Source organism: Triturus cristatus, chromosome 1_2 (assembly GCF_964204655.1).
Source record: "Triturus cristatus chromosome 1_2, aTriCri1.1, whole genome shotgun sequence".
NCBI lineage: Eukaryota > Metazoa > Chordata > Amphibia > Caudata > Salamandridae > Triturus > Triturus cristatus.
Window position 1 is genome coordinate 586,966,829 of NC_140580.1, and position 16,036 is coordinate 586,982,864.

Genomic DNA, 16,036 nt, shown 5'->3' on the forward strand with positions numbered 1-16,036 from the left:
GCCTTTCAGCTGTCCGTTGTCCCCAGGGCCCTCCTCAGGGGCCTTTATCTGCTTTTTATGCCTCGCGACTGCTTACCATTAGCCAGGTAATAGGTCATGGACCACTTCACCGGCCTGGGTGTGAGAGAGGAGATTAGAAGGAAACTTTTAGTCTGTGCATTTAAAGTCGCTCTACTGATTTTAGAAATGCCTGTTTTACACAGACTAAAGCTTCAAAGTGTATTTATTCTCGCCCACCACTCCTCTCGCTACCGTTCTCTTTCTGTTCTCCTCAGATTTGTTTGGGGCGGTTGGTGTTGAAATCCGAGTTTGGCATTTGACTCCATTCCAAAAAACACAGTGATAGCTACTGGTTACTGGTGTAATATTTTCGTCTTTGATGGCAGACGGTACTTTCCGAACTTCTCCATCAGGGCACTATTGTATATGAAACTAGACTGACCTGGATAGAGAGAGGGAGATGCATCGAGGGAAGCCGCGCGACAGAGACACAGAGGATATTGTTGCATTCAGAGCCTTTCGATTTCATTCACTTTGGTAAAAGGGTGATTTTGTGGTGCCTTTACCTGTGCTTTTCGTCGGCACCTCCTGCACACCAAGCACTATCTGTGAACATACAGCACTAGCATTGTGTGTGCAAACAGGGCACGAGCATCATCTGTGAGTACACTAGACTTGGTTTATCCTAGAGGCATTACCAGTGAATATGCGGCGTTATCTTTATTTATGAGTACACTGAATTTGTGCTGTGTGTGAGAGCTCTGCACTTCCATTGTGTGTGGGTTTACTGCATTGATATTATCTGTGAGCACAACACACTAACGGTGCCTGTGATCGCACCACAACCAACAATACACAAGGGCTGACCCATATGTCCTCCATAGCTTATAAAAATTGGCAATTTCTTAAATGATAAATAATTCAATAGTATTGCTTTATTAACCTTCCTGCTTCCTCAAGTTTGCTTGAAAATGCACCGTTTGTCCACTCTTTTTTCAAAAGTTTCTCAGGGGGAGAACCTCCCAGAACCCTCCGTAGGTTGTTCAGGCTCGCTCTGCTCGCTCACCATAATGTAGTACGACTATAATTTTACACCCACCACCTTCAAATGTCACCCGCCGCCACTGAGCTTCACCCACCCTAAACCATAAAAACAACCATGCCACCCAAATACCCTCACCCACCCAAAACCATAAAAACACCCTTGCCACCCAAATACGGACACCCACCCTAAATTCTAAAGATACACTTGCCACCCAATACCCTTACCCACCTCTACACCCTAAAAGCCCCCTCACCACCCAATACTCCTATCTACTCGTAAACTCTAAAATTTCTCTTATCACCCACTACCCTTACCCATTCCAAATATATAGGACGATTCTTTACAGAATTCTCAACAACAACAAAAGCGTACCGGTCATTCTAGCTGTGTATGGAAAGTTTGGGGTGATCCATCAAGCGGCGGCCGGAAAAAAGGTGGGGGTAAAAAAAAGTGCATTTCCCATGTTAATTCCCGTAGGGATTTTGAACACGGCTACAGTCCGAACCCCTGGACGGAATTACATCAAATGTGGCAGAAAGGTAGCTCTTGGTCCAGAAAGCATGCTTTCTGCTATGCAGTTTACATACATTCAGTAGTTTTTGAGAAATTAACGGAAAACCAAATTTGTATATCTAGAGACGCGGATCCTCTGAGGAAATGACAGTCCCCGTGCTGAAATCTGATTGGCTGCTAACACTTCAACCAGGAAGTGTTGGCAGCCTTCTTGGGACTCGGCTTCAGCTCCAGGGTAAAATAGCAATATTTTTTACATTTTTGCCACAAAATCGCGACAGAGTCACAATTCACAGCAACAATGTTTTAAAAATGAAGCGGGGGCTCCTGTGCTTCTTTGAAGATTTGCCTCCGGGGGCCAGGTCCCGGGGGCTTATTTTTATCTTAAATAAGGGGAGCGGGCACACAAGGCCCCCCTCCCCTTGGCCAAACTTGGCCCCTGAGACCGACACCTGCCTGGGGCTGACCGAGTGTTAAACAAAATGGAGGAGGGCCAAGCAATCTTCCTCCTGAGGCTCTAACAGCCCCACCACCTCTCCAGGGCTTTATGAGACAAAAGGAGGGGGCTACACGGACCCCCCTCCATTGCCTGACCGGGCCCATGGGATCACCATCTCTCCAGGGCCATGCATATAATAATGGGAAGGGGGCCACGCTGCCCTCCCTCTTGGGCCATATACAGCCCCGGGGACCACGACTTCCATGGGGCAGGCCTATGCATTCAAAGGAAGGGGGGCTGCGCGGCCTTCTTCTGGAGCCATCAATGGCCCTTGGGACCGCCACTCCAAAGGCCGTCTCCTGCTATGTCCTGGGATGCCCACCCCCGGGACAAAGCAGTTTGTTTTTGCTTGGTGGGAGCTGACAGCTTCCGTCAAGCGAGAGCAAACATAACTCTGCTTCCAGCAATTGGGAGCTGGTAAACTGCTCAGCTTGTAGGAAACAGATGGAACGATTATTCACACACACGGAAACTGCAAATTCAGCAGCTTCCTGCATGCGGGAGCAATGATAGCTCCCGCAGGAGGCAAGGAGCTGACTGGGACTGCTGGGCCTGGAGGCTCCCCCCGCAGTCCACATCATTGCACAGTTGGTGCCCTGGGTGGGTTCCATGGCAACCAGGGAGACATGGCTGGGCCCTGAGGCATGGGGTCCCTGGGGCTGAAATCGGTCCGGGGAGGGGGCCTCACAGCCTCTCTTCCAATTATAAAAGAGGACAAATCAGAGGGAAGAAAAATGAGAGGGCAGGAAAACTAGCAGAAAAGGCAAAACGGAGGGCAGAAAAATGAGAAGGCAAAACAGAGGGCAGAAAAACGAGCAGGAAAAGAAAAACAGATGGCAGAAAAACTAGCAGAAAAGGCAAAATAGAGCAAAAGAGGGAAAACAGAGGGCACTCAGAAACTCACACACCCACTCACACCCCCACTCAGAGACTCATGCACCCACTCAGAGACTCACTGAGACACTCATGCACCCACTCACAGACCCAGTGAGACACTTATGCAGCCACTCAAATACCCACTGAGACACTCACACACCCACTGAGACACTCATAGTCTCACTCACACACTCACTGTCAAAGGTTACATGTTACAGTTAGGAATAATATTTAAAAAACCTTAGAAATGAACTTAAAATACTAAAGGTTACAGGGACATTATAGTTAGCAAATAACAATTTTAAAAATTCACTAATTCAGTGACAAAACCAAAGGCTAGAGGGACGTTAATGTTAAAGAATAGCATTTAAACAAACTTTAGAAATTAACTGAAAAAACTAAAGTTACAGGGACAATATAGTTAGGCTCAGATTTCACTTGTACAAAACCATTGTAATTCAGTAGTTACAGTTACCTGAGCTAACTACAACTTATGCCCTGTAATGCACTGCTTATGACCTCACATATTACATAATTCATGACATGGTCAGTGACATCACTGATTACATCTAAAATGAAATCACTGATGATGTCAACACACCTCCACTCACACCCTCATGCAGTCTCTCATAAACCCACTCATATATCCACATAAGCACCCACATACCCATTCACAGACCCATACAGTTACTTACACACCCACTCACTCATCCATACAGACACTGACATAACTACTCACCCACTCACTCTGTCATACAGCCACTCACACACCCAGTCATACAACATCTCACAATACCACTCATACACCCATACAGCCACTTATACATGCAGTCAATTACCCGTAAAGGCACTCACACATGCACTCACTCACCCATGCAGACACTGACTCACCCACTCACTCATCCATACAGGCACTCAGACACTCTCTGACACACTTACACAGACACTTACACATCCAATCACACATTCAATCACACACCCACTTACAAACCCATACAACTACTCACACATGTACAAACACATGCCCACAACCACTCACATACCCACTCATACACCCACACAACCACTCACACACCCATACAACCACTCACACACCGTCTCACACATCCATAAAATTACTCACACACCAAGTCACACACCCATACAACCATTCACACACCAACTTATAAACCCATACAACCACTCACACACCCACTCACACCCCCTATACACTCACACATCCATACAACCACACACACACACACTCAAACACACACAACCACTTATAAAACCACTCACACTCAACCAACCACTCACACAACTACTCACACACCACACAGCTACTCAGAAACCTACTCACTCACCCATACAACACTCATACACCACTCCCACACCTATACAGGCACTCAGACACCCACTCACACACTGATACAGACAGTCACAGATCACATATGTTAGAAATAGTATCTCTCATTACTAGTACACCTAGTATACTAATCTAGCTTTTGTAGTAGGCTAGTATATATGTTTAGAACTCATAAACTCTTAGAAAACACACTCAATTGATGATGTCATCAGTGATGTCATCATATATATTGGTTTCACTTATCTGCTATTTACTTACATTTCCGTTGTTAAAGTATGCATGGTAAAGGCATATGCATGGTAAAAACTAAGACATATGCGTTCTAATGGATGTGTGTTAAAGGTACTGCATGGTAATGACCATGTTATAAAGGTTGTTTCCCCTTCTGCACTTGACTCAGTGCTTGTATGAGTTCAGCAGTCCAAGGCTTCTCAGGGAGGAGGTAGGTGTTGGTTGAACACAGCCTCACAACTCTGAACACACCTAGCAATCCCAATAAATGATTGTCTAGTCAAATATTTTCTTTTTTGTAAAAGGCAGTATTTATACACGTACAGAAAGTATAATATGATACACCACAAATATTATTTACTGTCTTCACAAGCCAGGTACGCGATTGTTTCCCGGGTCAGCTCTCAAGTTATGTTATGTTACATGAATTTGTAACGCGCACAGCTACTCATGAGTGTCCCGGTGCAATACCTAGCGGGGTCTGGAAAGTGAGGTTCAAGCGAAAAAATGTGCTTTCAGTTTCCTCTTAAAGGCCACTGAGTCCTGAATAGTATGCACAGCATTCCAGGCAACAGCAGCCTTCACCGCAAAGGAGCTGCCCCCTAGCCTCTGAAACTTGAAGCGAGGAACCTGAGCAAAGCGTAGGGACGAGGATCGCTGGGATCGCCCAGGAACATAAAAGGAAAACCGTCTCTGCAGATAAAGAGGACCGCAGCCATGAAGAGCACGATGGGCCAGAACCTGTAATTTAAATTTAACTCTATCCACCATGGGGAGCCAGTGGAGAGACCGCCCCCGATGGCGAACGCTGTTCCTAGCCAAAATTCCCAAGAGGAGTCTGTCTGCCGTATTTTGAACCACCTGTAACTTCTTCAACAGGTAGCCCGGAATACCAACTTAAAAGGCGTTGGCATAATCCAGCCGTGACAGAATCAGTGCACAAGTGACTGTTTTCCTCGCCGCATGAGGTAAAAGAGGAAACAAATCTTCTGAGCATTTTAAGAAGGCTAAAACAGCAGCCAGCCAACTTCTTAATGTGTGTCGGACAGGAGAGACTCTCATCGAACCATACCCCCAGATTTTCAGCGGGCTTCCCTGTGGAGGTAGGCAATAGGAACTCAGGAGGTCAGAGCTGCTCTTGAAAGTTAGGTGGGAATTTATCAAATAGAAAGATCTTGGACTACTCTTCATTGCACTTAAGCTGTGCATCCGCCAACCATTTAAGAGTAGAAGATAAGCAATGTTGAACCAATCGAACTGAGTCCGCATCTTTGACCCAGGTAAAAAGTAAAAAGTAACTGGCTGTCGTTAGCATAGGTCATCACCCTGGCCCCCTACTCCTCCGCCAGGTATATCAGAGGAGTGACATAGATATTGAAAAGAAGGGGGCTAAGGGAGGATCCCTGGGGGACTCTAGTTGTCACTAACTGAGGAGAGGAGAAGGACGGTGGGAGCTGTTCAACCCGTCCCTCCAAAAAGGACCTGAGCCAGCCCCAAACGGCAGCCGACACACCAATCCTGGCCAATCGCGCTAGGAGAAATGAGTGCGGACCGTATCGAACGCTACCGAGTGGTCCAACAAAATTAATGCAGCTCTCCCGCCGGTGTCCAAACACTCACGGATGGCCTCCGACACCTCAACCAGAACTGATTCTGTACTGTGAGACGCCCGAAACCCTGATTGGGCTGGATGCAGGAGCGCCTCCCTTTCCACAAATTCTGTAAGCTGTTTATTAACCACCTTATCACACACCTTAGCCAAAACAGGAAGGAGGGAGATAGGCCGGTAGTTCCCTGGGCTAAGGGGGTCCAATGACGGCTTTTTTAGAAGTGGCAAGATCTTAGCCTGCTTCCAAGCCTGTGGTACAACAGCTTTCTGAAGAGACATGTTAAAGATGGTATTCACTTCTGTGTTCGTGACCACTGCTGCCAATAGCCTAGCAGGACAGGGGTCCGCGGGCGACCCAGACTTTAGACCCTTGAGAATTTTAAGGAATTCCAGTGGATTGACTTGTTTCGCTTTCCATTTTAAGGACAGTGGTTATTCCCCATTTACGCAAGGAAACATCCAAGCTAGGCCCGATAGTGAGTTCAACGATATCTTTGCAGAAGCCAAAGTATCCCTATGCCATAGCCCGTCAGTCAGAGCAACTTCCTCCAGAAGCTCAGTGGCCTAGTAGTCAGTCTCTCTGAGCCCGGTGGCAGGTCTTGGGTGTTCCCAGATTCAGATTTTTTTGTTGAATCATTGTTCTTCTTCCGCAGGTCACGGTCTACTCCTTCTTCATGGCAGCACGCTGCTTCATGGTGATGGTCCCTTGACTTCTCCCCACCCCCCTCCAGATATACTGGGGTTGTCGTAGCAGCACACACAGTGCAATGGCCTCTTCAGCTTACAGGGGCACACAGGGTGACGGCCCTCTTCTTGGTCCAGCGCTATACCAGAGCGATGCCCCTAAATCATCACTGTGACCCCGACCTGACATATGGGGGGTCATGGACTACGCACACTGGCAGACAACCCAAATGATATGACAGTACAGACGGGCAGACAGCCCTATGGATGCAGTGGTCCTGACTGACCCAAATCTAACAGTCTACTCCCAGGACCCACTATACAGGATCTCTACTGGAACTAACTCCTTCCAGGCGATCTCCTGCTCCTTACTGGGCCCTCTTTTCTTGGGTTGGGCAGAAGCTGGTGCTACAGGCTCCAAATGAGTGTTCTTGATTCTCCTGTGCTCCCCTTAATATGATCCATTTCTGGTTACATATGTGATGTAACCCTACTCTTTATGATTCTTTTATCAGCCCCATCTCATTCCTGATATGTCATCAGGCCCCATTTACATGTGACCTCTTTCAGAATCATAGAGCCCTGTTGAAGTGTACTGAAGCCCCCTGCTCTCCCTTCCTCATTTGTATGGGTGTCCAACCTAGCTCTCAAGAATGCAGCTATCCACAACTCCGTATTGGTGCTCCTCTAACACATGATTCTCCAGCATGCCCTGGATCTCCCAATAGAAAAACTACAGCCTTGCATGCACTGTACCCCTCACAGGCACCTTTGCATCTTTATTGCTGCAAGAAAACACTTGTGTAGCCCTCCATGTGCTGTACCACTCGTGGCACCCTTACACACCAGCGTGATGCACACAAACTAGCATGTGCTGTCTCTATGTACTGTAGCTCTCACAGGTTCACATATATGCCAATGCATGCATTCACTTATGCATGTGCTGTCCCCATGTACTATAGCACTCACAGGCTCATGCCAGTGTGGTGCACTCAAACATGCATTACATGTCTCTACATCTTTCCATATGTAGGCCAAGGTTGAGCTGAGCACACAGCAGCGGAACATTTGCTAGTGGCCTAGCAGGCCCCACTCCCACGACACAAGTCAAAAGGAATGCCCCACAACCGTACTCCCTGTTAAGATGGTAGCCCTGTATCACTACAAGGATAGCGTGTGGTGCATCCATCCATAAGCAGACCACAATCCTCGAGACAGGCCTAGGTTATGGTGCACACACTTCAATCAATCAATCATGGTTGTTGAAGTGCAACTATCGGGGGCGGCTCTGTTGAGTTTGGGGGTCGTCCGAAGGGCCAGGTTGAGGTCCTTAGTGGATTGGGGGTCACCCAAAGAGCCAGGTCTTGAGGTACCTCCTGAACTGGGACAACGTGGGTGCCTGTCGGAGGTGGAGGTCGTTCCAGACATTGGCAGTGAGGTAGGCGAAGGACTTTACTCCTGTCCTGGTCCTGTGGATGCCAGGGACGGTGGACAGCAAGACGTCAGCTGATTTGAGGTGTATATTGGGTGCATGGAAGGAGAGGTGGCTGTTCAGGTATGTTGTTCCAGTGTTTTGCAGTGCCTTGTCTGCGTGGGTGAGGATCTGTATTCACTCATGACCAAAAATAGCTACCAAGGATCCAAATAGCACTACAACTGGGTTCACGTCTACTATCATGTGAGGGACATTTTTGTCCCAACAGAAGACATGCATCTTTACATTTACATAAACATTAAACGGTCCATATCAGCGAACTTGCATAACTCCCCATCTCAGCATCCACCACACTTGTATATCCACCCATCCATTCTTTTAAGTTGAGATCACCTTATCGCTCTATTTACATAGCTTTACAACACTCATCTCTGTATCCTTTCTCTGGAACACTCATTGCTATGGCTCCACTCATCCACCCAACTGTTAATCAACGCATACACTGATAAGCATAGCCAACCATCTCTGCATCTGCCAATCAGTCTAGCCATCATTGTATTCACTAACCTATAGCCAAATGCATGCAATTACTGATGGTCTCACCCCCCCCCACTTATTTACATTCATCCACCTTCCTTGGCATTGATCCACCCACTTATCCATCCATCCATCTATGCACCCGTACATCCTCTGTCTCTGCATTCATTCACCTGTACACGTATACATATCTCCGCTTCTGGCTCATCTATTTGTGCGTCCACCCATTTCTCTGGCCAACCACCTGTATATCTCAATATCTGGACATCAACTGTCCAGCTGCCTATACATGTATCAATCCACACCTGTGCCCATCTATTTGTTCACACACACACATACATCACATCATCAGTACATGCACTTTGATTCCATCACTCCACACAAACATTTGCACAAATCCATCTGTGCATTCTTGTGCCAGGAAGTGCATTTGATCTACCTCAGCATCTATCCATTTAAACATGTATGCCTCCACTCATCCACTACCTGTACATCCATCCTCCAGTACATTGATCTGTCCCAAGGAGCTGGGAAAAGATATGCTGGCCACTTTTTGAAAAATTCACCTAATATAATAATTGTCAAATATCGAATTTATTGCAAGGACAGACTACATTTATAGATAACTTGGTGCTTTTTGGATTTGCCCCACTTTGAGGTACATCTGTAAACTCGTGCCACCATAAACCAAGATGCACTGCCATATTAAACGCCCAAAAAGGAAACCTATATACCAAAATATTCAAATCTATGAAAGGCATATCACCTTCTCATCAATGTGGTCAATAAAAAACAATAGGAAAGTATTTCTCAAAGTGGTACAGAATATCCCGGGCAGAAATGCAATAATATTCAGTAGTATTGCACGAAAATGTGAATGGACCTATGATAATAAAATGTTATCTATATGACACCTGGAATGGGAGTCAAATATCTGAATATAGTCATCAAAAAATGTACCAGCATGCCTGAAAGTAGTAGGATGCATAAGGATGGAGGTCCTGTGGCTCTGACTTTTAACAGGTAGTGCAATGCAGAATGAGGAAATAAACAGTACACGCCTAGAGCTTTTCTGTTCAAGATGATGTGCTATGCAAAACATGTATTCAATATTTAATTCATTCATTAATGCATTCAACCATTCAATATAAGAATAAGCGTAATCTATACAATACCTGACGATAGCAATGTTCTTCTTTCTTCTGCCTATGGGTCGCCTCCACTCCTCCAGCATGATCACCGTCTGCCTGTTCACCAGCATACCACAGAGGAAGAATATTGTGGGTGGCACAAACATGATGCCCATCCCGTACATCATGTTGTACCAGGGCAGACATGGGCAATTGAAGTCGAAGGAGGTGTAGATCTTCACGCTGGCCAGGGCGAGCAGTGCGCAGATCCCGTTCATCACCGACTCAGAGTTGGACTGGAAGTACTGGAAGATCATACGGAACTTCTCCATGGCGCTGGTTGATGTCGATAAATGACTACTTGAAGTTTACGTTAGGTTGGATTTTCCCTTATGTTTCAGCTGCTCTGATAATATCCTCTATTTATTTTTATGAAGGAGCAAATACTACCCTTCTTTGATAATCTTGGATTTTCTTTTGTGAAGCTCTACAACAACACAAGTATTTTCATGTTGATCTTCATTGAATCAGAGTGCAGAAAATCCCTCTCACCTTTTAATTCAAATAATAGTTTTATTTTAATTCATATCATGTGCAGTGAGCAGTTGTCTCTCTGACGAGCAAAGTATAGCTCGCGCTTCACAGCCCCCCTAAACTATACTCACTCGTCAAGTAATTGGCGGTCCCCTGTGGGCTACGAGCCTCTGGCTGGGACCAGTGGATGTTCAGCAAGTCACTTCCTCGTCTGCTGTGATGGAAAATTAGCCATTGGTGACAGGCTTTGGGAGAGTGACTCGGCTATTCAAATGCACGGATTTGTTTGTGCTCGTGCCTCCACCCAGAGTATTTGCATAGCTCACAACAATACAGCAACCAGGCAGCTGAGGGAACCTCTTTCACTGCTCCCCACCCTCAAACCAGCTGCAGATCAAACAGCATGAAGACCGACAACAAAGGGAGCCAGCTGGACGTAGGGGAGGGGCAGTGACGCAGCAACTGTCAAACAATGGTTAGTAAACTTAAAGTCACGTGCACATCGGCTGCAGTTGATACACATAACATTCTAAAGCATTCCTTTAGGGAAAACTGCATTTCCTACAACACTTCTTCTTAAAGCAAGCATTGTTGCTCGTCAGCATTGTGCAATCAGGTGTTATACAGTGCAACAGGATGCTATATGGTGATCCAGGTGAAGACAGGGAGGACTCTATCCAGGCACTTTGAGATTGCGCAGTTAATGAGACAGGGGGGCCTCCTGCCACCACAACTGTTTGCCTTACTGTTGCAGCCACTGGTCGAACTGATCAGAAAATATGCACTTCTGAGAGGATTCCAATGGACCAGACCTGTGTAAGACTGTATTTCTCTCTATGTGGAGGATGTCCTCGTTTTCATGCAGGACCGCCTAATTACTAGGGACCGATTCACAAAGAACTAAAATGATATGAATATGCATCTGCCCTAGTTGTTAACCAAAGCAAGATAGCTATGATACCACTGGGGGGACATACAGACAGGGCAGTTGTGGTAAACAAGCTCCCTGCAATACTTGTAAACTTTAATACATAAGTAGTGACATTGCCCCCCCCCCCCTCCTCCTGGAAAATAGGAACCTCAACATTCTTCCTCTGCTCATCAGAACTGGTGAGGACCTGAAACGATGGGCTAGGCTGTCGTTCTTGATAATAGACAGAAACGCTGTCTATAAAATGAAAATTCTACTTAGGTGGCTCTTTACACTGGAAAACTACCACTACATTATACAAAATAACCTCAACACTTAATTCCAAGGAGAGAGATTTTCTGTGGGCTGGAAAGCAGTCTTGCATCTCCTTCCTCAAATGTACCAAATCAGTCTACGACAGGGAGATCGGAGCTGCTGACTTGCAGCTACACTATTGGGCAGCTCACCTGGTCAGCATAAATAACTGATTCCATGGTAGCCGAAGTGATTCTGATGGGTGGAGCATTACATATATGTGCTTCTTTCACAAACTCAGGACTAAATACTCCCTGCTCTATCACCATTTTTCAATTCCTCCAACTAAGGCATGCTTTGGGGTAGTACTGACTGGAAGTGGCCAACTACCCAGAATTCAACAATCTTGAGGCCAAGTTGATGATGGGAACTTTGGGTAGAGATGGCATATCGAAACTGTATCACTTATTGGTGTTAAAAGGCCTGACTTTACTATACCACTGCATTTCCCAGTGGGATCTCAGCTTCCTTGATAAGTCCTAAGGCAACTCAATTAACACTCAAAGGAACAACGATACTAAATAAACTGAAAGAACCAAATATTACAAATGTGCAAAATATATTTTATTATCTTGAGACAATACAAAACCAATGATAAGTAATTAAAGTAATCCACACGCTCACTCCAATCATGTCCACATCCACTCAAACATCCACACATCTGAAAACACAATAGAAATATATTCAATGTGTATGATTAACTCTGCAATAGCTAGTCAGTCTCCTTTATACAAATATAGATGGTTAAAAGGTAAAATCAGCACCACAGCAATGGATAAACACGACTGAAAACCAATAGGTGTCTGGGTTGAGACAACAAACAGGCTGAAGCATGGCTCGAGACCAGATGGTATCTACGCACGTTTCGGCACCCAAAGTGCCTTCATCAGGAGAAGCCACTAGCTTAAACTCTTGATACCTGTAAATGCAAAAACAATACATGTGGTTCCTACAGAAAATTGTGTTTGATTCAAGGATAAATTGTAATAATTAATTGCTTCGCATCTATTCGCAGTGAAATATATCGTCCCAAATACCGAGAATTTCATGCCACCAGAGATTTCAAAAGATAGTGTCACAAACTTAGCTGCCATCAATACCATGCTATAGGTGAACCAGATTGAAAAGATGTGCCCAAACGAGAAAGAAGAATCCTTTCATGACTAACGCAAATGTTTCAAACACCCAATGTGCTAAAATATCTAGTGGGTTAGACTAACAATATCCTGAATGATGCAGGAGTCTACGAGATATGATGCAGGGATTGATCCTCCTCAAGGAAACAGTTATTTAAAAGACAGAAGGTATCTGAATATGAACTGAATTTAAACCCCTTGAACGCGCGCCGTGGTCCGACGAATGGAAAGGGTTAAAAGAGAGAATTACAAAATTGACATGACAATGCATATCACAACACAGGCTCTTGAATTGAACATAACTACCCACCTAGTGGGGTGGCCGAGAGTACAGCATCTAAATCACTCACAAACTGCTGATTCCAAAAAGGGGCTGCCTGATAGATTCACACTGGCGCAAGATAATGTCTCTAAAATAATCCAAAAGGCAAACGTTAGCCCGTCCATGAAGCCAAAATAACAAGGCCAAGCAGTACTACCCCAGAGCAGACTCACATGATGAGGGGTGTGTAGCAAGTTTACAGCACCTAAGTCGCTCGCAAAACTGCTTATTCAAAAAAAGTGGGGGCCTGCCCGATAGATTTACACTGGGGCTCCATGTCAAGATAATGTCTCTCAAACAATCCAAAAGGTAGGCGTCAGACCTACCATGAAGTCAAGATAACGAGGCAAAACAGTTCTGCCCCAGAGCAAGATTCAAATGTCAAATGGCGTACAACAAGACCGGTGTAGACCTTCGCGCCTGCTGCTTTAACCATGAATTCTGTGGATCTAGAAAGATAATGGACGCTCTTAGATATGTTTTGAAAGATTTGCGACAGCTGACAAGAGGTAAGCGCAAAATAAAGTAATATCTTACCAATATTTATTTTACTGGATAGATTATTGATATGCAAAGTCTTCAGCAGACAGACGCCTTCCTGGATCAAGCCAGACGTCACACGAATGGACGTTTATAAACCTGTGACTGCGGTCACATGATTTATGCCGTACTATTCGGGAAACGTACAGCATGCACCATCAGGTGCGGTCATGTGACCTCTCAATTGGTTTACAAAGGATTGGATAAATGTATCACAAACATGGCAGCCATGAGTAAAAGAGGGAACACGTCAATATCCCTATTGCTATTGATGCCAACCTAACTATAGAAATGAATGGATAAAGAAAAAAGAATGAAAAGTAATCACTATCACAGCCACAGTAGCCAAATAATAAGGGAGTAAGGATGCCATACATCCCTATCAGTATTAGTACAACCTGCCTGCAAGGTAAGCGGCAATAAAAAGTTAAAACATAAGGAACTATACTTGCTGTACATGTTCTCCCCAAAGGGTTGATAATAACGGGAACACAATGGCATATCTATATCCCAAGAATAGATGTACCTGAATAGTGTTAAACTGGCATAGAGCCCTATACCAATATTTCAGAAATATTAATACTGAAATATTAATACTGAAATAAAAATCATAACGATTGACCTATAACACAGCGGATGTTAGGACGAGTATCCTGAAACTCAACCAGCATTATAACGTATGGCTTGCTCCCATGGAATATCCTGATTTAAACCACTGGACACCGTGTCTAGAGTGAAAATCCAATATACTTCTCTTCTTTTTCTGATAGCTTCGGGATCACAGCCTGGTTTGTGGTTTCTTTTTTCTAATATAAGTCAATCAATTTCCTCAGGTCGGTGCTGTAGTTCTATAGAATGCTTCACAAGGGACGCCATGATTTTTTTGGTACGGATAGCGGATCGATGTTTGTGAGTTGTGTAGCTAAAGATCTAGATGTTTCCCCTACATATCCGAATTTGCATGGGAACAATAAAAGATATACTATGTTCTTAGTCTTACAATTAGTAAATGATTTCATGACGATGTGATGTGCATTGTGTCAAAACGTTGATGTAATAATGGCGTTGTCACACGCATTGCACTGTGAGCACTTGTAATTGCCAACTACTTTATGTTGGCCGTTAATTGTTTTCGGAATGTAGGGCGTCTTTGTGTTCATACGAGAATGGACTACATGGTCTTTCAGATTTTTGTTGCGCCTATGGGTAAACATGGGATGTGGCAGTATGCAACTAGGATCAGCATTGACATTCAAAATATGCAAATTGGCACATATAATCTGGTGAACTCTCTCATTGAGGGTTGAATGTCTGGTAACACAGACCAATTTAGGCTGCCCTTTGGGTGGATGGTTTCCCAGCAGATAATCTCTATCATAAAAAACGGGCACGTTTGTACACCTTGCGTACCAATCGTCTTGGATACCCTCTAGCTATGAACTTAGATTTCATCATGATAGATCTTGTATCATAGTCTGTTAGGTTGGTACAATTTCACCGCAACCGGAGAAACTGCCCAAACAGAATACTTTCCTTCTGAGTCTTAGGATGGTAACTATTAAAGTGTAATAGTGTATTTCTGGCTGTTGGTTTTACATAAAGGTAAACTTCTAAAGTGTGGTTCTGCTCCTTAATATCTATGTCTAGAAATTCAATTTTTTGATTACTGGTGTTAGCTGTAAATTTCAGATTGGAATCACACAGATTGACCACACAGATTGATCCATGCCAGAAATTCATCAAGAGAGACTAGCTCTCCGCATCAATATAAAAATATATTTAAAAAAAAAAAAATTCACTGCTAACAATTATCGTTTTCACATGCAGTGCTATAGAATATTGTAAGTACGGATATTCAGCACACTGTCCCTAATCTCTACCAACCTCATATAGGACCAGAGAGACAGTAGCACGAGTTTGTCTATGTAGTCCATGAACAATGAAACAGTGGTGAGTGTGAATTGGTCACCTACGCACTACATTTTTGACAGTTTTTATTTGTTAATTGGGTGTGAGACTGTATATCCCAGGACTGACATGAACACATTGCTGTTTTTGCTTGACTCCTTTTCGTTTAATTAGAAAGAAAACAACTATACTGAATCAAATACAGGAGAAGCACAGAATGTGCTCAAAAATAGTTAAAGACACCAATACTACATTTCCCATGATTCCCGTGAATAGGAAGTATAATCAAGCACTTACGGTTCACTGACGCAACGTAAAACGGTAGCAAGAACATAAGATACCAGCAATATGAAGATGCAGTTCCCCTTCAGCGCTTACTGAGATGGCAAGACATCTAATTGAATAAGGTACATTTGAGAGAGAGGGACCCGAGATTTTGTGTCTGGCGAAGTGGTCGGGCTGGAGAA

The 16,036-nt window shown here is 44.5% G+C and overlaps 1 protein-coding gene across 1 annotated transcript in view; it reads right to left on the bottom strand.

Annotated features, from left to right (window-relative positions):
* LOC146867692 (calcium homeostasis modulator protein 3-like) overlaps positions 1–10,236 on the bottom strand; it is a 51,190-nt gene extending 40,954 nt beyond the window's left edge. Inside the window, exon 1 of the mRNA XM_085615034.1 lies at positions 9,950–10,236. Coding sequence (XP_085471160.1) covers positions 9,950–10,236 — 287 coding nt within the window. The remainder of the gene's footprint in view (positions 1–9,949) is intronic.
* Between the last annotated feature and the right edge of the window lie 5,800 nt (positions 10,237–16,036).